The sequence below is a fragment of the Pimephales promelas genome, chromosome 20, assembly GCF_988280905.1.
Source record: "Pimephales promelas chromosome 20, fPimPro1.hap1.1, whole genome shotgun sequence".
Taxonomy (NCBI): Eukaryota; Metazoa; Chordata; class Actinopteri; order Cypriniformes; family Leuciscidae; genus Pimephales; species Pimephales promelas.
The window spans coordinates 15,328,395-15,350,704 of NC_142788.1; the positions used below are offsets into that span (position 1 = coordinate 15,328,395).

Here is a 22,310-nt window from a genome sequence, read left to right on the forward strand (position 1 = left end):
ATAGATCAAATTTACAATTAAAACATTCACATTCAAATTTGAAAACTTCACAGAAATTTCACAGGCTTTTAGCTTTGTAATTTTACTCCTTTCAGTATAGTAAACAAGCTAAATACTGTGGTAATTGGCATGTAAAATTGAAAATTATAAATTATTCCAATGATGGAAAGCAAGCATGTTCTTCACAGTGAAACGTGCAGCACTGTAGGTGTTTCCCACATCCTAAACCATTTACAGGATGATAGTTCGCATGATATGACCACAGCCATTGATAAAAAAAAAACGACGTCTATGGGAATCATGGTAAGCCATCAAAATACCTTTATTTGTGTGTCCATTTTTTAACAACAAATTGAAGCTTATCTAATATCTCCAAAATAGTTTCACCTCAGATAATAGCAAAAGGTATAGTAATGGTACAGAAAGTTTTTTTTTTTTTAAAAAGTATACTTTGTTCTTCACAGTTTTACCTTCCTCCTTTTACACTCGGAAAGCTTTTACAGCTGCAAGTGGAAAATTCACTATTACAAAATATATGCTTGACATCTCAAAAAACAAAAAAAACAAAAGGGGAAGCCGAGGGTTTTTCTTTTTGTCACATCTACAAGAAGCAGGCCATGGTGCTCAGACAGACAAAAATAGATGAGATGTGACTCTCGTACGGAAGAGAGAATGAACACAAACTCAGGGTAGGCATGAGAAATGTATAAACACAAGAAAGCAAGCAATTATATGTACAGTCTTAATAACGCATGGTATAAATGAAGAAAGAAGAAGAGGAAACCAAAAAAAAAAAAAATCTAGCTGATACATTTATTGACAGCCCCCCTGACAGCTGGCTTCCTGTTGTGGTACAGCTAAATATTACTGGATAATCTACCCTTTGAAGGAACATATTCTGTATTTGTGAGCTGAAGGTTTGAGGCTTATATACACAAACTATTTGCACACAATAATACTATTTCTAATTGAATTGCAGTGAGTATTATGTTGATAGATGTGCAGTTAAAGTCTAGAGTTGTTGTTTTTTTTCTGGGAAACTAAGGTGAACACCAGTGATTTGGACTGATTTGGGCTGGTGATGAAGGGTGAAATAAAATGGATAGAATCCATTGCCTGTAAAAAATAAAAATAAAATTAAATATTTGAAGCAAACTGAAAAAGAAAACACTAAGGGCAGACAATTTACATAAAACATGGAAAAATAATAAAAAGAGACCTTCATCCTTGATCTGGGGCTGCATGGTTTCCTTGAGGTCCTCTGCTCAGCCGTATTTTCTTCTCCTTTAGCGAGCGCAGGAAAAGAGCTAAGACGGAACAATGAGTCGAAAGTGAAATTTCGGAAGAAGCTTAATGTATTCATTGAATGAATGAAAGATGACCTCTCACCATCAGTGTCCAGCCCAGGTCTTTTTCTGCTTGTTTCAAGGTTGTTGTTTTCCTTCTCCTCTTGTTCTATTGGTCTGCTCCCAAGATCAGTGATCTTCAAAAAAGATCAGTGACCACAAAAAAAGTCACCACTGATCTCAAGTAAAGCTGCATGCCATATAATGAGATATAACACAAATTCAGTGCTGAGTTTACCTGTCCTCCAGCTTTAAGCGGTTCCATGACCACAACTGGAGAGAAAAACAGATCCATTAAAGACAGTCGAATTAAACTTAAACTGACCAATGAGAGTGAAGCTTTACCTGGTTGGAGGGAAAGGGTTAGTGACGGGATTTTCTTGATCTCTGAGCTGAAAGAGGTTTCAGCGGCTTGAGATGTTTCACCCTCCTTTACCTCTTCCTGTTCTTTACATCTTTCCTGTGCTTCCTCCAGCTGTGTAAACATCACAGTCTGTTTTATTTTTATACTCATTAATACAAACATATATGCACATGGTATTTCAAATGATTTGTTCCCAAAAGTAATTAATTTGTTCATTTTAGGCAAATTGTGGGCATGTAAAATTAAAACATCATGGCTACAAACCATGTTTGAACTAAAATGAGGGAACAAATGAATAAAATGTGGCCTCTAATTTTTAATTTGTGGTGACAGTCTAAGTTTTTTCCTATATTTCATGTGCGGGGCTCCCTGAACAAGCACAGCTTGCTAATAATGAGTAACTGACATTTTAGAAATGTAGTTTCTTTGTTCTGAATAGTTCTAAACCAAGCCAAAGCAGAAGTAAACTTTTCACATTAGCGAGCAGGGAACACTAGTCGTGCAAGACCTTAAACATGTCTCTTCCTCAATGCCTGATACAGTGAGTTACTGCCATCTTGTTCTGATCAGCTTTTCTTAATCAGTTAGCACTGTGCTAAGCTGTTAGGCTACGGTGTTAGCTTGCTTCCAGAAAGAAAACTGAAGACCCAAAGAAAGAGAAATGTTTCATGTGATATTGTGGTTTAGCTGAGCTTGTTAGCTTGCAAACAGAAGACAGAAAGAAAACATTCACAGTCTTTAGCTTTGGTAATATAATGTGATGTGCAATTTATGATTTTTTTTTTTTTGTTCAAGTATGATTAAAGGAGTAGTTCACTTTTGAAAAAACTTTTGCTGATAATTTACTCACCCCCATGTCATCCAAGATGTCCGTCATTCTTTCTTCAGTCGAAAAAAAATTAAGGTTTTTGATGAAAACATTCCATATAATGGACTTCAATGGGAACCAAACGGTTCAAGGTCCAAAAGACACTTTCAGTACAAACTGCAAACTGTTCAAAGGGCTTTAAACGATTCCAGACAATGAATAAGGGTCTTATCAAGCGAAACGATCGCTCATTAAAATAAAGAATAACAAAGTTTAAGTTTTATAAGCTCAAATGGTCGCTTTGCTCTGTACTGCGATGCACGTTCGTGACTTTCCTGTTCAATCTTGTTCATCAAAATGAATGAATCTTTTTCCGAGTCAATTCGTTCATTTTGCTCGTTAAATGAACCAAATGACTCGGAAAAAGATTCGTTCGTTTTGAACAATAGAATCCCGAACGTGCATCGCAGTACAGAGCAAAGCAAGCATTTGTGCTTATAAAACTTAAACTTTGTTTTTTATTTATTAAATGAGCGATCGTTTCGTTTGATAAGACCCTTATTCATCATCTGGAATCGTTTAAAGCCCTTTGAACAGTTTCCAGTTTGTACTGAAACTGTCTTTTGGACCTTGAACCTTTTGGATCCCACTGAAGTGTTTCGACTGAAGAAAGAATGACATGGACATCTTGGATGACATGGGGGCAAATGTTTTTTCAAAAGTGAACTACTCCTTTAATATTTTTTCATTATTTAAAAATCATGTTACCATGATAATCATTTTTAATCAGGTTCAGCCAATGGAATGGCTTTATTGATGAGGTTTGAAGTGTACCTGTGTATTATTATCTGATGTCTGCTGGTCACTTTGAGGGCTCGATGGACATTGAGATGACGATGAAAGTGTAGCAGGTGGTGAGGAAGTCAGGGACGAAGATGCGTCGCTCTGTGAGTGCGTTTTCTCTTTCTCTTGGCTTTTTGAGCGTCCTGACTCGGACAGGTCCAGCGGCGCTTCCTCTTCCTCCTCTCTTAAATTCTCGCCAAAAATCCTCTCTGACTGGGGAGGCGCTATAACGACTTCTGTCACTTTCTTTTCGCTACTCTCTACATGCTCTGAGAGGTTTCTGCGGGACAAGGGCCGCGGGCCGCCAGGCGTTGAGCCGTGCTTGCGAGAGTGGAGGGCGCTGCTTGGTGGGACCAGTTTAGGGAAACGTAGTATACTTGAGCTTAAAAATGGGCTCTGGCTTATCCCACTACTAAAACCAGAGCCGGCTGCTTCTACTGTTACCCAGTCAGTGGATTCAGAAAGCGGCCATGGGATAGACAGGCCACCAGTCTTGATCGGAAGCGGCCGGTAGGGGACGGGAGCGTGGATCTGTTGCCGGCAACTACGTTCCTCAGAGGCAGCAGAAGAAAAAATGGAATTATTTTTCAGTAGTCTAAGAGGAGATGTGACATGAGGAGACAAAGGGGAATGCCGGTGCTCCACCAAGTCCACGCTGGCAGGTCTGTGGACACATGAGGAGAAGCATTAACATGGGTCACACTCTTTTGTCTGTTTTCAGTGTCAATGCGTCGGTCTCGTCTGCCTGTCTCACCTCCTTTCAGTGCCGTGTTCGTTCCCCCATCTCACGGGGCCTGAGGTGGGCAACAATGTCTTATTAGATTCCTGAGAGAAACACACATTTCAGCAACCAATGAGACACAAGGGAACAGAAAGAAATGAGAGTTTCGATGAAACAGTATTTAAAAAACACATTTTTTGCTTACAAATGAAAACGCCTTGCCCCAGCGTTGCATGAAACTGTGTTCAGATGGCTTTTCTGAATAGAAAAATGATATTACAGATGTTTTCATTAGTACATTTGGGAACGTGCAAAGAATGTTTGCCAGTACCAGGCAAACTTCCTACACTGTATACAGCCAAACCAAAATGTATTCAGACACCTTCAACATTTCACACATTATCACAGTTTATTCGCTATAGTTTAGAATATGATAATAAAATATATGACAAGAACTCAGACTTATCAAATCACTTGATATTTCACTGGTTTTGGCCATCCTTCTGTTAGATTGTCTCACAAATGAATTACACTGTAAAAATGAATATGTTTATCTAATCAATAGAATTAGTAACTAACCCTAACTAACCCTAACCCTAACAGATTACAAGCAATATTATTAATTAAATTTAACAAATTAGAATTGAGTAATAATTAATCAAATTATTCCTTAAAAGTTAATCATTTAAAATGAGTAAAGTTTACACCAAAAAAATGTGACAAAAATATCTCACTAACAGACAGACGTCAACGATTAATTAAGAGCTCTTTATTTTATATTGCCAACATTAAAGACACCTGATGTTAACAAGTAGAATCACTGAAGGAGAAAACTGTAATTTTAAAACAAGCCTAAAACAAACACCGATCACCATAATGGTGACTTAAATTTATGTTTTGTTTGGTTGTTGTTGTAAGTTTTACTCATTTTAAATGGTTAGCTTTTAAGTAATTGATTTGATTAATTATTTCTCAATTCTAATTTGTTACATTTAATTAATAATATTGCTTGTAATCTGATGCCACAATTTTTTTGATTAGATAAAGTATGTTCATTTTTACAGTGCAGGTTGAATAGCTGTTAAATTTAAGTACACAATTAGATAATACCAATTTAGGTCAACTAATTACCAAGCAATGCTAAATTTTGTTCAGTCTGTGGTGTAAAAAGGTCACATTTGCAATTAAAAACATGGTCAGGTCAAAGTGTCCCAAAAAGATTTACTAAGAATAGTAATGTTTCCAAACTTTTGACCGGTACTGTTTAGTATATAGCACTGGTTTTCATATATTTCAGAAATCAATGTTTACTGTGACTTACCCTGACTGTCGGTCGGGCTGTTGACCATCTCTCTTTTGACAGTCGCTACAGGTACAGTGGCGTCCCCTGGTGGAGGTTTGCTGGACTTCAGCCCTGAGGTCAATAGAGTCACGGCAGCCGCTGCTGTGTCAGGTGACATCTTGATCTCTGGGGTGATTTTGTCCTCTGAATGACCATTCTGCTGACTGAAAGGTAAAGGAGGAAGTTTGCATTTTCATGCATGACTATTAAATCCAATACATGATCGCAAGCCAAAGTGACCATTCGGTGCAGACCGCAATATGTTGGCCAATGTCGCATAACTACAGTTACGGTAAATCAGATTGTGCCACTGTGTGACAGGACCTGACCTTTCCCATGATAATAAACAACAGAACAACAATTCTTGCACACAAATGTCAAAGAAACATGCCAAGAACTTACTCCGATAGATCCCTCATGCCCTTCAGCTCTTCTCTTAGTCTGTCATTTTCTTTCTTTAAAGCATTCATCTCACTCACTGCAGCAGTGAACAAACAGGAATATCTTTAATATTCATATATTTCTCTGTTAAGAACATCATATTTCACCAAATATCATTTGTGATATTTTTTTTTACTAATGGGTGCAGGATATTATAGTTCATTTATGTAAGTGAGGATAGCAAAATAAAGTAAACTATGACATATTATGCCCAAACATTATTCATAGAGTGGACTACCAGTAAAATTTGGGTCCAAAAATGATTCAGACACTTTGACATGACCATGTTTTGCTTAAGTGTTTTTTCTTTAATTGCAGATGCGACCATTTAATACGGAAGCCCTGAACCGCAACCTAAAAAAAAAAAAAAAAGTCAGTAAAAAAAAAAAAATCTGTAAAAAAAAAAAAATCTAGCATTTCGAGATTAAAGTCGAAATGTTTCGAGATTAAAGTCGAAATGTTTCGAGATTAAAGTCGGAATGTTTCGAGATTAAAGTCGAAATGTTTCGCAGTGCGCGTCCACTGGCTCAGAGCGCGCGCGTGTGTGTGAAGTCGAACTGCCATGGATAAACACAAAATAGTAGCTTTTTACTTTTATCTGGGCTTTCAACAAAATTCTACACACGTCACACGTGCTACTGAGGTGTTTTCGTGCTCGTCTAGTCAACACTATCTGGGTCGAGAACACAACAGTAACTGTTCGGTCTCCTCTTCCCCGTAAATACGCTCTGGATACATTTTAAGTGCATCATTCTGTATCCAATCATTTGGCCGGATCCTGTGATTTCCTAAGATTTAATAACCACTTATGGTTGAGGAGAGATTCTGTGATATGATTGTAAAGCACTTTGAGTGTAGGCATATATGAAAGCGCTATAAATGCCCTATTCATTCATTCATTCATTCATTCATTCATTCATTCATTCATAAAGCTGGATTTCTCCATCCAGTCTGAAAAGTGTTTTCCGTGTTGGTTTTCCTATAGGCTAAAGTCTATTCCGGCGCAGTATATTTTATAACGTCCTATAATGGTAGCCTAATGCTGGTAGATTGGCACCTGTTGAATTTCCTTTGATGAAACAAAACACACACACACACATACACAGTGTGAAACTCGCTATCGCGTAGAAGCTGCGCGTGTGTGCTTTCCATTGTCTCACATTGCCGCACACACAGGCATTCATAATGGCCAATAGCGAGTTTCACACACTGTGTGTGTGTGTGTGTGTGTGTGTGTGTGTGTTTTGTTTCATCAAAGGAGACCGAAAAGCTACTATTTTGGGTTTATCCATGGCAGTTCAACTTCACACACACACACGCGCGCGCGCTCTGAGCCAGTGGACGCGCACTGTTATGAATGCACAATGTTTCGACTTTAATCTCGAAACATTTCGACTTTAATCTCGAAACATTTCGACTTTAATCTCGAAACATTTCGACTTTAATCTCGAAACATTCCGACTTTAATCTCGAAACATTCCGACTTTAATCTCGAAACATTTCGACTTTAATCTCGAAACATTTCGACTTTAATCTCGAAATGCTAGATTTTTTTTTTTTTTTTACAGATTTTTTTTTTTACAGATTTTTTTTTTTTTAAGATTTTTTTTTTTTTTTACTGACTTTTTTTTTTTTTTAGGTTGCGGTTCAGGGCTTCCGTAATTTTACACCACAGACTAAATAAAATTAAGCATTGCTCTGTAATTGGTATTATCTAATTATGTACTTAAATTTAACAGCTGACAGCTATTCAATCTTTCTTGTCATATTTTATTACAATTTTCTAAACTGTAGCGAATAAACTGATAATGTGAGAATTGTTGAAGGTGTGTGAATAAATTTTGGTTTGACTGTATATACAGTTGGGCCCAAAAGTCTGACCTTTTGTGTAAAAGGAATTAACATGGTCAATGCAGTGTTATTTTAGTATTGCAACTCCTTTTTCATCTAATATTTATGTTTGATTTTCATTTCACAAAACATTTTAATAGTTTTAGTTAAAAATTACAACACTATTTCTTCTTCACATAAAGGCTCTATTTATAGCTCACCCAGTAAAGAGATGTGCTGTAGACTCTGGAGCTGAGAGTTTTCATACTCCTGTTGTCTTTTTTTAGCCACGTCCTGAGTGACTGTACACCTGTCACACAACCCGGCCCGCAACCTGAGGATCGACAAGACACGTCCAGTGTGCGCAGCGGTATGTGAGATTACATTTATGAATGAACCCTTACAAACCTGTTCTCCAGTTGTTTGATGTTCTCAGTGAGAATGCGCTGCTGTTCTCTCATCTGCTGGTTCCTGTTGTAAAGTTCTTCCATGCGCTTTGTATCACTACAACAGTACGCACATAAAACATTGATGTCAAATTGATGTCAATCGATTTTAGCTTGAAAAATATGGTACTCACACTCACATATTCTTTTTATTTGTCAGCTCCAGTACTTTCTCCTGCCACACTGTAGAGAGAGAGATAAGCATAAATAGTGAATGTGGACAACTGGAGTGTGAAGCTCTGGATGGCACAAAGGGAAGCAGTGTTCAAAAAAGTTTTAAAAGAAGTGCCAATTTCATACTAAGCAATGTCGCGTATTTATTAAAGAGTTTGCGAGCTCATAGCATGCATTGCAGAAAGAATAAATTATGTTGTTTATTGTTTCTGTTTTTTGCAAATATTGTTGTGTTTTCGTTTGCTGTTGTGTTGCTCTCTATAAAACTAATAGCGTTAGTTACTTTTTATGGAAACGTTACTTTTATGAGCCTTTTTCCCACCTGGGCTGGGCTTGCATGTTTGTTTTTTTAACAACAACAACAACAACAACAGAAAATCTATTTTTTGAAAATGTAAAGACCCTATCAGACCAAAAGTGTAGTGAAGCATCAGGCTGAAGGAAATGCAAAATCACGGCAGTACAGTAGATGGCGCAGCTTAAACAAACCTAAATAAACTGCTGCTATTCTGGATTAAAGAAGAACATGAGGTTGGAGAAGAAAGTTCAAAACTCTTACTTCAGAAAAATAACATTTAAATAATAATAACTAAACAAATGTGATGTAGTTAATTTTTGCTTATAAGTAGGCCTATGGTTGAAGTGGATCATCAAAGGTCAGCAGCAAAGACATTGGTTACCAAAGTGAGATTCACAAGTTCACACTTATATACAATTAGAGGGAGTAAAGTTGAATGTGTATTTGGTGTGCCGTCCAGGGGAGGGCTCCAAGCTCGGAATTTCGCCAGAACCCAGAGTATCCCCCCCGTATGTAAATGGTTAGGACTAGAAGGGGTGGAGAAGGGATGCTGCAAAACTGTCAATGGATTGATGTGAGACTGCACAATCTATATAGGCTACACCACTTATTGTTGATTGCTGAGTGCTCTCCACCCGTGTTAATTATCTGAACATGCTCCTCTCAAACTTTGTTAATAAAACATCAATCAAATACATAAAATAGCTATATTTGTATAATTGAACATATTCAATTATTGCAGGTTCGCGTAACAATTTGCAGTCACATTTTTTATTAATCTTGAGGAACAATGGATCTGCTTTTTCGTTAGGCTTGTTTGAGATGATCAAAATCTGTGCAGAACCGATCACCGCAAGATGCATTCCGGTTAAAAATATGTCCGAGTGTAGTATTTTATGTGCCTTATAATCCAGTGCGCCCTATATATGAAAAATTTTCTAAAATAGGTCATTCATTGAAGGTGCGCCATTAAGTGCGGTAAATACAGCTATATTTTACCCACGTTCTGCTTTCTATCATATATCGTGCTATAATTTTTTGCTCCATATCGCCCAGCCCTAGTAGATATAAAAACTTTTCTGGTAAGGAAAAAAGTCAATATCAGGAAACAATGTGTAATCACCATCACATCCAGCCGGCTACCTGACACAGCTCCCATGAGTGGGTCTCGAATTTGTGTCTCTATGGTGTGAGAGGCGGACACGCTAACCTCCATTTTATTGGTTGTTGATTGTTTTACATCACTAGGACTACGCTAGGACTTACGATAATATCAAACATGTTTGATATGAAAGACTAGAGAAAGACTGGCGTAAATCAGGTCATCGACTGCAGATTATCACCTCACATTTAAAGATCTAGACGACGGGAGCGCACCGAGACTCCAGTGAGATTCCTACAGACTGCCGGTCTTTAGTCGGGGACTGTGAAAAACCTTTGGTGTAAGCCCAGCATCAGACTTCAGTGATAAAGACTTCAGACTTGACTCAGACTTCAGTGATAAAGACTTCAGACTTGACACAGACTTCAGTGATAAAGACTTCAGACTTGACTCAGACTTCAGAGATAAAGACTCCAGATTTGACTCAGACTTCAGTGATAAAGACTCCAGACTTGACTCAGACTTCAGTGATAAAGACTTTAGACTTGACTCAGACTCCAGTGATAAAGACTTCAGACTTGACACAGACTTCAGTGATAAAGAGTCCAGACTTGACTCAGACTCCAGTGATAAAGACTTCAGACTTGACTCAGACTTCAGAGATAAAGACTCCAGATTTGACTCAGACTTCAGTGATAAAGACTCCAGACTTGACTCAGACTTCAGTGATAAAGACTTTAGACTTGACTCAGACTCCAGACTTGATTCAGACTCCAGCTTAAAGACTTCAGACTTGACTCGGACTCCAGTGATAAAGACTTCAGACTTGACTCGGACTCTAGATTAAAAACTCCAGACTTGACTCAGACTCCAGTGATAAAGACTTCAAACTTGACTCGGACTCCAGCTTAAATACTCAAGACTTGACTCAGACTCCAGTGATAAAGACTTCAGACTTGACTCAGACGCCAGCTTAAAGACTTCAGACTTGACTCGGACTCCAGCTTAAAGACTTCAGACTTGACCCGGACACCAGCTTAAAGACTCCAGACTTGACTCGGACTCCAGCTTAAAGACTTCAGACTTGACCCGGACTCCAGCTTAAAGACTCCAGACTTGACTCAGACTCCAGTGATAAAGACTCCAGACTTGATTCAGACTCCAGCTTAAAGACTTCAGACTTGACTCAGACTCCAGTGATAAAGACTTCAGACTTGACCCGGACTCCAGCTTAAAGACTCCAGACTTGACTCAGACTCCAGTGATAAAGACTTCAGACTTGACTCGGACTCTAGATTAAAAACTCCAGACTTGACTCAGACTCCAGTGATAAAGACTTCAAACTTGACTCGGACTCCAGCTTAAATACTCAAGACTTGACTCAGACTCCAGTGATAAAGACTTCAGACTTGACTCGGACTCCAGCTTAAAGACTTCAGACTTGACCCGGACACCAGCTTAAAGACTCCAGACTTGACTCGGACTCCAGCTTAAAGACTTCAGACTTGACCCGGACTCCAGCTTAAAGACTCCAGACTTGACTCAGACTCCAGTGATAAAGACTTCAGACTTGACTCAGACTCCAGCTTAAAGACTTCAGACTTAACTCAGACTCCAGATTAAAGACTCCAGACTTGACTCAGACTCCAGTGATAAAGACTTCAGACTTGACTCAGACTCCAGTGATAAAAACTTCAGACTTGACCGGGACTCCAGCTTAAAGACTTCAGACTTGACCCGGACTTCAGCTTAAAGACTCCAGACTTGACTCAGACTCCAGTGATGAAGACTTCAGACATGACTCGGACTTCAGCTTAAAGACTCCAGACTTGACTCAGACTCCAGTGATGAAGACTTCAGACTTGACTCAGACTTCAGATTAAAGACTCCAGACTTGACTCAGACTCCAGTGATAAAGACTTCAGACAACTCGGACTCCAGATGAAAGACTTGTGAACATCTCTGGAAGCAACACTCTCATAGAAGTTACTGTTGAACTAAGAAGCTTTCTATGGGTCTATAATTTGAACACAAGCATAATCTGCATTGAACACTTTTTCACCCTCACAAGAAACTACCAATTGCGTAAAAAAAATTGCTTTTGCAAAAACTGTATTTGGCAGAGAACTGTAAAAGACACCTTATCTTTTTAGTAGTTGATGTAATGATATTTTTACTGTTGATTGTTGCTGTTAATGAAGTTTGGGAAATGTGCATCTACATTAAACCGAGTTTTTGACATATTTTGTGTCAGTAATACAGATACAGTCATACATGCTTTGGTGTAATCTCAGTCAAGATTGTTCAAGACAAAAAAAAAGGAGGGTGGTCTTACCCTCTAACTCATGGTCATGGACCTCCCGCAGTTTCTGCAGGAGCTCAGAGAAGCTCTCCACAGCCATGCTGGTGTTCCAACACACCAGCCACTCGTCTTCCTACGGATAGGGAGGATTTTTTTTTTTGAAAACTGTAAAAAAGATGCAGATTTGTTCAATTAAATCTTGATTAGAGAAAAATTTGTGCCAGTTCACGTTTTGCTGTTGCACTAGGTGAACTTTGGAATTTCTTCACTCATACTATACCAAGGCTATTAAAGGCTGGTCTTGCTAAACCGGTTTTGCAAGGTGAGAACTGAGCGGCCTAACTTTATTTGTGTATGCATTTATGAGTGTGTGTAAATGAGAGAGTGAGAGAGTAAGAAACAAGGAGAGATGGCTTTTTCACAACGTGTGTGTGCTAAAACTTAAAAAACAAACATGATCTGGAAGGTTATTTATGACCCATGTAATGCGCCGAAGGGTTCAATTCGACACATACTACACTAACATCTACATATGACATTCACCTTATTTTTCTTGACCTGTGCTATCTACAAACATCCACTTGTTCGTCTTATAAATGACTGCTTCAAAAACCCTTACCGGAGCACTGAAACTAAACGATTCCTGACGATTGTCATGATTGACGTAAAAGCTTAGTCACATAGAATGATTGCAATGCGCTGAAATGAGAATACATCATTGATATATACACTATTGTTCAAAAGATTGGGGTCAGTACATGACCCATCAAAGTGACATTTATAATGCTGCAAAAGATTTCAAATTAAAATAAATGCTGTTTTACGAAACTTTATTTATTTATCAAAGACTCCAGAAAAAAAAAAGTATGGTTTCAAATCAGCATATTAGAATGATTTCTGAAGGATCCTGTGACAGTGAAGACTGGAGTAATGATGCTGAAAATTCAGCTTTGCATCACAGGAATAAATTACATTTTTAAATATGTTCAAACATATTTGAACAAAAAAATCAAAAAATCAGTTCTTTTTTAAATTGTAATAATATTTACATTTATTCATTTAGCTGACGCTTTTATCCAAAGTGACTTACAATTGCTATATATATGTCAGAGGTCGCACGCCTCTGGAGCAACTAGGGGTTAAGTGTCTTGCTCAGGGACACATTGGTGTCTCACAGTGGATTCGAACCCGGGTCTCTCACACCAAATGCACGTGTCTTATCCACTGCGCCATCACCACCCCAAATATTTTGAATATTTCAAAATATTGATGTTTTTACTGTATTTTTAATCAAATAAATGCAGCCTTGATGAGCATAAGAGACTATCAGAAACATTTAAAAACCCTACCAACCCCAAACTTTTGAATGGCACTATTTATAAATTCTGTGACAATTAAAACAGACACTCAGTTTAGGCTAGGCACTGTAAATTGTGCCAGATACAAATGTTTTCCTGCACAGTCAATTTTAAGTATCAACTTGCAAGTAATTTCAACTTAAATGACATTTAAACTGACTTCTTGTATAACTTATTTTGATGAGTTAAAGCAATGTAAAAGCATACGTTGTCATAACTTATCGATCATATCATTTTTTACAGTGATATTTTTACTTGTGTTAAAGCTGATGGCAAATGAACACATTTTCAGGGTGCAGAGTGTTTAATTCCGAATACAAAGTGGGAAATGTGCTGCAAAGCTTCATATAAGCAAGACTTCTGCCTGCAGAGATACACAGCCTGCTGCTGAGGGCTCTTGAGAGGGTGTGGTTACACTCCCCCCCTCCACCCTTCCCCCATACAATCGTTTTTGCATTTTGATCTGAGTGATTTTCGGCTGCTCCTTCACTCTCTCTACATGTCAGGATATGTTAGCTAACAGTTGTGAACGTTACAGCAGCGGGAGCAAGAGGGAACCTGTCTCTCAGATCTGCAAACTTCACATTTCACACACAACTACACACACACACACACACACACACACACACACACACTAATGTTTTAAACCGACTGCTTTGAGCTGACTTTGCAAATATGATTACAGATTTTGCAAACACAAACAGGTGATAAAGATTATATCTGAGCTCTCAGATCTAATCAGACATTTTGGGGTCAGAGGTCATACATGCCGTCACTAAAAAGTGGAATACTACATAATACATGCAATTGATCTAAAACATACAAAATCAGTCAGTTAGTCAGCGAGATGTAAAGGTGGATTCTGAGCAGGCCTGGGGCATAATTACAATTTTATCAATGTTAATGAGACTATGCTTCTGAAATAGATTTGTGGATCAGGTTTGGCATTACAAAATCCCTTCCTATGATTTAGCTTGTTTTTTGTCATTTGATGGATGTTTGTGTTGTACATGTTTTACATGCTGAAGTCAAGAGGAATATCAGTTTAATATCACTTGGTATATTACCATGGGCATGACCATTAAAATAGGAGAGAGAGAGAGAGAGAGAGAGAGAGAGAGAGAGAGAGAGAGAGAGAGAGAGAGAGAGAGAGAGAGAGAGAGAGAGAGAGAGAGAGAGAGAGAGAGAGAGAGAGAGAGAGAGAGAGAGAGAGAGAGAGAGAGAGAGAGAGAGAGAGAGAGAGAGAGAGAAGCAAGCAAGTGTAAGGGAGGAAGTTGCAAGCAAATATTTAACTTGAAAATGTGAACATGTACTGAAACTTATGATACAAAGTTAACCGACACATTCTTATTAGCATCCAATAATTACTTTTTAATAGTTTGGTTGAATAAAAGAGTATTGTTTATTATAAAATACCTGTGTTTATTAATATGCTCAATATTCTAGGTAATTTAAAAACATAAAAACGCATGAAACAATAATGTCAATAAGAAAAATAGATAGACGCAATGGAATTAAATGCAATACTACAAGCAGATGAATTCATATCACTGATCAAATAAAGAAGAAATATTAAGTCACTCCACCCAAATGAAATAGCTTGAATGGGTGATTGTGTTTAATCTGGAAATGTATGAGTGAGAATTTGAGTTGCGTTATTGATAATTGATCGCATTATGCAATCGCTCAATACATATCTACCAAAAACACATGACACCTGATCAATACAGAGTGTTCAGGTGAAATGAGTTTCACTCACCCCGTGCCACCTTGTGGACGTGAATCACGTCACCTGCCAATCACGCGATGCTGTCGGTCTCCTCGTCACACCAGTGTCCTCCGGAGCCCCTTGGAGAGTTAAATCGGATGGAAAACTATTGGGAATGAGAAAGACATACAGAGGAAAGGTAAAGAAGAGTTTTTAATACGCCCTACGCTCCTCTCCTCCCGCTCCTCCTCCCCACTGACGAGGAGAACAGGTTTGAGCAGTTCCTCTCGGCAGCACACAAACACCAGTTCTCCCCTGGATAAACCGGTCCTGCTGAAATCCCACTAAACCTGCCTGACCACAAAGGGGAAAAAAAAAAATCCTCAGAAGGATATAGAGAACCTTTAGACACACAAAGCCGCTTTATTCTGCTTTGATTTGCTCTTTCAATCTCAAGGAACCAGAGGCCTTTATTCAGCTTCATTGCAGGGGCATGGGACAATTGTATGCGTTTATTTACTATGTACGTTCCCTGGTGTCTTTTTAAATCCTCACATTTTATGATAATAATTATCAAACTGAATGACCTTTATCAAGACGTCATACGTTGCTTTGCAAAACCTTGAAGCAGCATTTGAGGTTCCTCCGATTGCCCACACAGGGCAACCTCCATACGCTCTTTTTAAGGTGAATAATCTCACTTTTGGCAACTGTAGAAAAATGAATGCTGGTTTTATTATACAGTAGTAGCTAGTGTAAAAACAATGATATTTGGAGTAAAAGCAAAGTAACCACACATTTAACCATGGTTTTACCAGTTAATTTACACTCACTGGCCATTTTATTAGGTGAACCCGTTGAACTGCTAGTTAACACACATCTAATCAGCCAATCACATGGAAGCATTTCAATAGATTTAGATCAGGATTTTAGGTCGGGATGATCTGCTGAAGTTGAAACTAAGCAGAGGTGAATTAAGTGACTTTTAAAACTAAGAAAGGTGATTTAAGTGACTTTGAACGTTGGTGTCAGATAGGCTGGTTATTTCAAAACCTGCTGAGCTTTTCACACACAACCATCACAAGGGTTTGAAAGAGAAGGGTCAGAGAAAAAGAAAATATCCAATGAGTGACAGGTTTGTGGGAAACCAGAGGTCAAAGGAGAATGGGGAGACTGGTTCCGACTGATAGAAAGGCAACAGTAACTCAAATAACCGCTAGTAACAACCGAGGTCTGCAGAAAAGCATCTCTGAACACACAACACGTCAAACCTTGAAGCAGATGGACATCAGTAGAAGATGCCACTTCGGTAAGCTAAGAACAGGAAACTAAGGCTACACTCTAAAAAATGCTGGGTTGTTTTAACCCAACTTTGGGTCAAATATGGACTAACCCAGCCATTGGGTTAAATTTTTACATTACATTTTTAACCCAACATTTCGGGTTTGTCCATATTTGACCCAAAATTGGGTTAAAACAACCCAGCATTTTTTAGAGTGTACACAATGACTCACCAAAATAGGACAATAGAAGACTGGAAAAACGTTGCCTGGTCTGAGTCTCGATTTAGATAGTAGACAGACATTCAGACTGAATTTGGCCTGAACAACATGAAAAAATGAATCCATCCTTCCTTGCATCAATGGTTCAGGCTTCTGGTGGTGTAATGGTGTGAGGATATTTTCTTGGCACACTTTGGGCCTCTTAGTACCAATTGAGGATTGTTTAAATGCCACAGCCAGAGTATTTTGGCTGTCTATGTCCATCCCTTTAATACCACAGTGTACACATCTTATGATGGCTGCTTCCAGCCAGCCTCTCATACTGGTTTCTTACCTAAATGGCCTCTACAATCTCCAGATCTCAATACAATTGTGAGTGCATGTTTGTAACAAGGTATGATGGTTCAGGAAAGAAGGTTGCGGGAACCGGTGAACATTTAAAGACGAATTATAAAACAAACAAACGCAAAATGAAAGTAAGAGGCAGCCCCTCGTGGACTACTGCCGCACACACAAACAAAACATAACATAAAGTCTAGGCCTGGTTCTCTCTCGTCCTTCACTTTATGCCTCCGTAGCTCCTCTGTGAGATACAAGGCCGGTGCGGCACGCAGGTAACGCTCATTATCAACCGCCACTGGCCCCACACCCTTCTCTCACGGGCTTCGGCCCTGCCCTGCTTGCCACAATGTTATTTGGAATAAAACCATATTAACTACATTTCCATAATGGTTTTACTGAAGTAACCTTAGATCAATTATGGTATTTGTTCTAAAACCATAGTAATAATATTGAAAACCGCAAGGTTAGACTGAAAGCATGGTTAATCGTGGAATGTATACCATGTGCCAAAAACCTGTTTTACAACAGTATGCAAAGCCATTGTTATGTTTTGTAAAGGTATACTCAGGGAAACAATACATATTTTAAGAAGGCATGAAACTAAATTTCAGCTTCTATATTTGTAACTGCATGTTACTGATCTTAGACATTTTCATTTAAGTACCTAGACCTTCTCTCTGGTGAAGCATGTTAGACTTCTCCAATCATTAGTCCAATCATTAGTCCTTTCTCACAATTGACTAAGCTCACATTTTGATCAACCTCCATCCAACCAACAATCCATTGATAGAACCCTGTCCTTTACAGGTTATCGGATTCCTATAGCAGTTCCATCTACCCCTGTTTAAACCCCTTAGTTTACACAGATTTCCCAACCAAGATTTGTCGCTGCGCAACTTCAAGATAGAGCCACTTTATGTCTCCTGGCCGATGCATTTAAAATTAGGGCTCATAACTCTCAATCCTCCAAAACAAAGAGTCTGGAGTGTTGAGGCTGATATAAACTTGGGTCTATGGGAGAATTAACGGACCAGGTCACCTTTATGCTTATTAAATATGATGAACCAGGAGGGTTCTGGCCCAGCATGAGCTATTCATTAATGCAGCAAGATCCTGGTAATGTCTGTCGGTCCATTGATTTCTGATTCCTCAGTAGACCAAGTCAGAGCGCTGTGGGTCTCCTCCTGACTGAGGACACAAAGAGGACAGCAATAGACTCATGTGCTGCTCATAGCACACTTTTTCACAATATAGTCCCTTCCCTGTTTACTGAAGTCAGCCGGATCCCAGCCGTATCCTGAACAGATGGTGGACCTGTGCCTGGACCCATCCACAACGCATCCCTGAAGTTCCAGCCTCATCAGCCATGTGAAGGCCTCATGGACACGACAGACATCGGCACTGATCCTCAACAAACTCGTCTCCATACTGGCGTGATGACTCCGACCTCCAACGATATGGAACTGGATAAATATTCGGAATGTTCTGATCCAATCTGACTTCTTTTGACCTGTAATGCTGCCTGGATCATAATCATACACTCTTCGTTCGTTGGCCAGAGAACTGAGCCTGGCTTCTCCCAAGGTTTTTCTCTCCATTCTGTCAACTGATGGAGTTTTGGTTCCTTGCCACTGTTGCCTTGGCTTTTGGCTTGCTTAGTTGGGGACATTTAACATTATTTAATATTATTGATCTGCCTTACTTAAGGTGGATGATGACGCAGTTTTATTTTATTTAAGGCACCTTTCAAATCACTCGAGGTCACCATCATGTAGCAGCAACAATAACAATATTAAAATAAGAGATAACAGTAAATAACAATGGCAATAAAGTAAACGATAAATTAGGGGAGAGCAACAATTAAAAACATGGATTTGTTGGATTGGACATGGATTTGACATCTATTTTATATCATTTGGAGAATATAACAAACCATAACAACATAACTTAGGCAAATGACTTTGATCGCATATATTAATGATTTATAGAGGGCCATATAGAGAGCAATAGGCTATACCTTCAAAGCAAATGGTGACCTATCTATGTAGAGCAATAAAATATGCTACAGAACATAACTAGAGCTCAGAGATGTGATCCGCTTTATGTCCACTGTGGGGTGTAATAGCGCATGTTTTAAAAGTCTATTGGCCTACGGGATTTACCCGGGAACCATTCATCATTCTTCACATATGATATAAGATAAGGGATTGCCTTTAAATATCACAGATGCAGTTGAATTATGAATGGCTTTCAATACTAATAATAAAAGAGTGTACAATTACAGCAAATTACTGGGTGTGTAATTACTTGTCATGACTTGACGTTGAGTTGTGCGTTCAAAAATGCAACGGCTTTTAAATAAATAAATGAATACCCTTTCCTGCTAATTTCCTTTGCTACAAATAATAGTTCATCACTGATAATAGAGTGATGCCCCTTAACGAAACAATTCAAATTTCTCAATTACTTTTAAATGACTGATTAATGTCCGTCATGTACAAATTCAAATGACTACAAATTTAGTTTTTACATTTTATATTTGATTAATGACATGACAATCACTCAGCAGTAAAATAGGGTCTCCTGGGGCCCCTCGTAGTGTAGGAACACACACACAGACTCACACACAGAGGCCTGGGATTCCATAGGATCACTCCACCATCAATGTCTCGAGCCAGATAAGACTTCAAAGAATGAGACAGATTTACAAGACATGGTGAATCTCCCTTTAAAAAATACTGCTGCATAAATGTTTATGTAACTCAAAAGACATCCAACACTGCAGAAACAAGCTCAGTCATCATAAAATGCCAACTCGCATGAAAGAACAATGGGCTACCTGTGTTTTGTGAACAAAGCAAAAATGGGATCCAAGCTTCTCAGTCCACCAGTGAAAACGCTTACATTTTGCATCATACAAATGTAATAAAAAATTCGTATTGACTATTATTTGAGTGAAGTAAATATTAATATTAGTACAAAAAACATACCATATATACTATTAATGACGTAAAATTAGATTCATCTTCATTTTGTTTTCAAAAAACTCAAGCTACATGAACTTCATAAGATTGTACAGAGTACAAAAGATCTGTAGAGTCACACGATCAATATCACTAGTGTGTAATCTGAAACATTTACTGCTCCTTTTACATCACAATGTTTCTTTGGTTTCAAATCCTAAAGATTATTTTCTTTATTTGATTCTGAATCACAGATTTTCCATGTGGTCTCAGACTTTTATTCACAGAAGTTGATTTTTTTTTTTTTTAAATGAAGAAAAAAAAAATTGATTTTTGACAAACCAGTCCAAATTCTTTCTTTAAATCACAGTGCAAGTGATAAAAAAAAAACCTGAATCAGCAATTCTTGCAAGAGTAGTCACTGGTTGTGGCTGTACCTTGGCAGTTTTAACGCAATTCTGTAGTCAGTCACTAGAGGGCGCTGTGTAATTGACCTCTATAGTAATTCACCTGTACAGAAATCACACATCCTTGTCGACCAAAACAAATGGCCAATCTAAACTCAAAATGAATGCGTCTTAACATTTTTATCACGTACTGTGGAGATGCTGGATATAAACAAACACACTCACACACAAAAATGATTTCCCATTGGAAGCTGGGAAGTTGTTTCTGCTCTTAAAACTACTTTTGATAATCTCAACAGTTTGTCTTTAAACCTGCCAGTACAGGAGGGATGGAAACCAGGACCATTGCCGTTTAACAGCATATGGCATATCCAGATCGCTCTGTTCCGCTACAGAGCAAAGGAATGGATGTGTCTTGATCATTTGTCTGTAGTGTTGCCAGAAAACAACATGATGGAGCAGTCAGTCAGTCCAAGACCCGATACCGTCCAAGCCCACCCAGAGACTCCACTTACAGTGACATCAAACAAGAACGAGAGAGGAAGGGGAGAGCGAAAGAAAGATACAGGACCGGGGTCGGGAACAGGGGAGCTTTGGTTTCCAATCCCCAAAGAATACTGTAATCTTAACACAGAGATTCACAAGTCACAATTTCTTCGTTTCTAATGATGGAAAATTACCGTAGCATAAATAGATATATTTCACGTTATGTGTAAATGTAAGCCCATATCCTAAATCATTACAACTTTTGTTTGGACATGCCATAGATTTAAAATCTTTTAATCTGTCACATGCTTGAGCAAAATTCAGTGCGTTTTCCAGGTCACAGGTGACCTCAGCGATCCAGACGGTGTGTGTTTGCCCTTCAGAGGCTGTGCTCGAGGATCATGTGCTGTGTGGAAGCCATAATGACAGAAAATAGTGTGAACCAAAAATATCTAGCGCAAACCATGTGCTAAGATCTTAGAAAATGTAAGCTTTGTATTTCTTTTGGTTTCATATGGTTTGATACCACTTTCGAGAAAAGTTTCAATTTAATAATCTAAAAACGTTATTTGGTTTTGAAGTAATAACACATATCGGATATCCTCAGATGTTGAATACATGCGAGTGTACACATCTTAATAATTATTTTCAAAAATGTTTTTAGATATATTGCTGAAGATAAAAAGTATTATTTAGAAATATCATGAATTATTAATTTAAAAATATCACTAAATATCTGCAGAGATGTACCACATGACATCTTACATCCTGAATACATGTGAGTGTACACATCTTAATAATAATTTCAAAAAATGTTTTAAAATTTATTTTAATATATTTTATATTTTTTTTCTCGTTTTGATATCAAGATAGTTTCACCCTGGCATTGTTTTACTTTATCTTGATTAAATATTAAAATGAATTTTAATTACTTAAAATAATAATAAACATATGTTAATCATAGACTGCATTTTTAATGTATTTTTGAATAAATTAACAAGTTGGCATGTCAAAAAAAAAATCGTATCATTGACCCATACACGTTTGCCCAACTTGCCAAGCATTGGTACCCAAACTCCACTGAACATAATAAAGTGACTACATTTTAACAGTGACACCCTGTAGGCAAACACTGAAGCGGCCTAAATGACTACAGCCTGTAGAGAGAGAGAGAGAGAGAGAGAGAGAGAGAGAGAGAGAGAGAGAGAGAATGCTGAAGTGTGGCAGGTGGCAATAACTTACGCTATGCAAGATGTGCACATCCATACACTCAATCCGGTTTAGATGTGGGGGGGAAGCTGGTGGGTCTCTTTTCACGGAACTGACACAGGATGTTCTGTGGCATAGAGAGGAAGTTGATTAAAACAGAACACAAAAACACCCCCTCCTGATTCCTGTGTCCCAGGACGTGTGTCTACCCACACGACAGGTCACTACGTCCATCTCCGCCCCATAGACCACTGGACACGTCATCTCTCAGTGTGCGTGCGACTTTGTATGCTTGCGCAAAAGGAATAATTCACCCAA

At 38.3% G+C, this 22,310-nt stretch overlaps 1 protein-coding gene across 3 annotated transcripts; it reads right to left on the minus strand.

Moving 5' to 3' along the window:
* Window positions 1–298: 298 nt before the first annotated feature.
* rbbp8nl (RBBP8 N-terminal like) lies at window positions 299–22,120 on the minus strand. Of its 3 annotated transcripts, none has more exons than XM_089124525.1 (16): window positions 22,026–22,120; window positions 15,135–15,249; window positions 12,051–12,150; window positions 8,282–8,324; window positions 8,104–8,199; window positions 7,917–8,029; window positions 5,827–5,902; window positions 5,404–5,588; window positions 4,288–4,340; window positions 4,116–4,186; window positions 3,353–4,025; window positions 1,692–1,821; window positions 1,585–1,619; window positions 1,390–1,483; window positions 1,220–1,307; window positions 299–1,116 (listed from the first exon to the last, which is right to left on the minus strand). In XM_089124525.1, exons 3-15 carry the CDS (start codon window positions 12,115–12,117, stop codon window positions 1,222–1,224), a joined length of 1,722 nt encoding a protein of 573 aa, XP_088980651.1. In that variant the 5' UTR covers window positions 12,118–12,150; window positions 15,135–15,249; window positions 22,026–22,120; the 3' UTR covers window positions 299–1,116; window positions 1,220–1,221. The 3 variants fall into 3 exon arrangements, with proteins under 3 accessions (XP_088980651.1, XP_039508110.1, XP_088980650.1); XM_039652176.2 differs by having other exon boundaries at window positions 12,051–12,182; XM_089124524.1 differs by lacking the exon at window positions 22,026–22,120 and having other exon boundaries at window positions 12,051–12,182; window positions 15,135–15,325.
* Window positions 22,121–22,310: the final 190 nt, after the last annotated feature.

What these genes read in the sequence shown, in the direction of transcription:
- rbbp8nl (XM_089124525.1), bottom strand. Translation starts at nt 12,117, where the DNA reads ATGGCTGTGGAGAGCTTCTCTGAGCTCCTGCAGAAACTGCGGGAGGTC. An exon ending in CAGCCCGACCGACAGTCAGG is followed by an intron (nt 4,341 to 5,403) that starts GTAAGTCACAGT and finishes TTTTCTATTCAG; the next exon opens with AAAAGCCATCTGAACACAGT. An exon ending in CATCAGATAATAATACACAG is followed by an intron (nt 1,822 to 3,352) that starts GTACACTTCAAA and finishes ATGTTTACACAG; the next exon opens with CTGGAGGAAGCACAGGAAAG.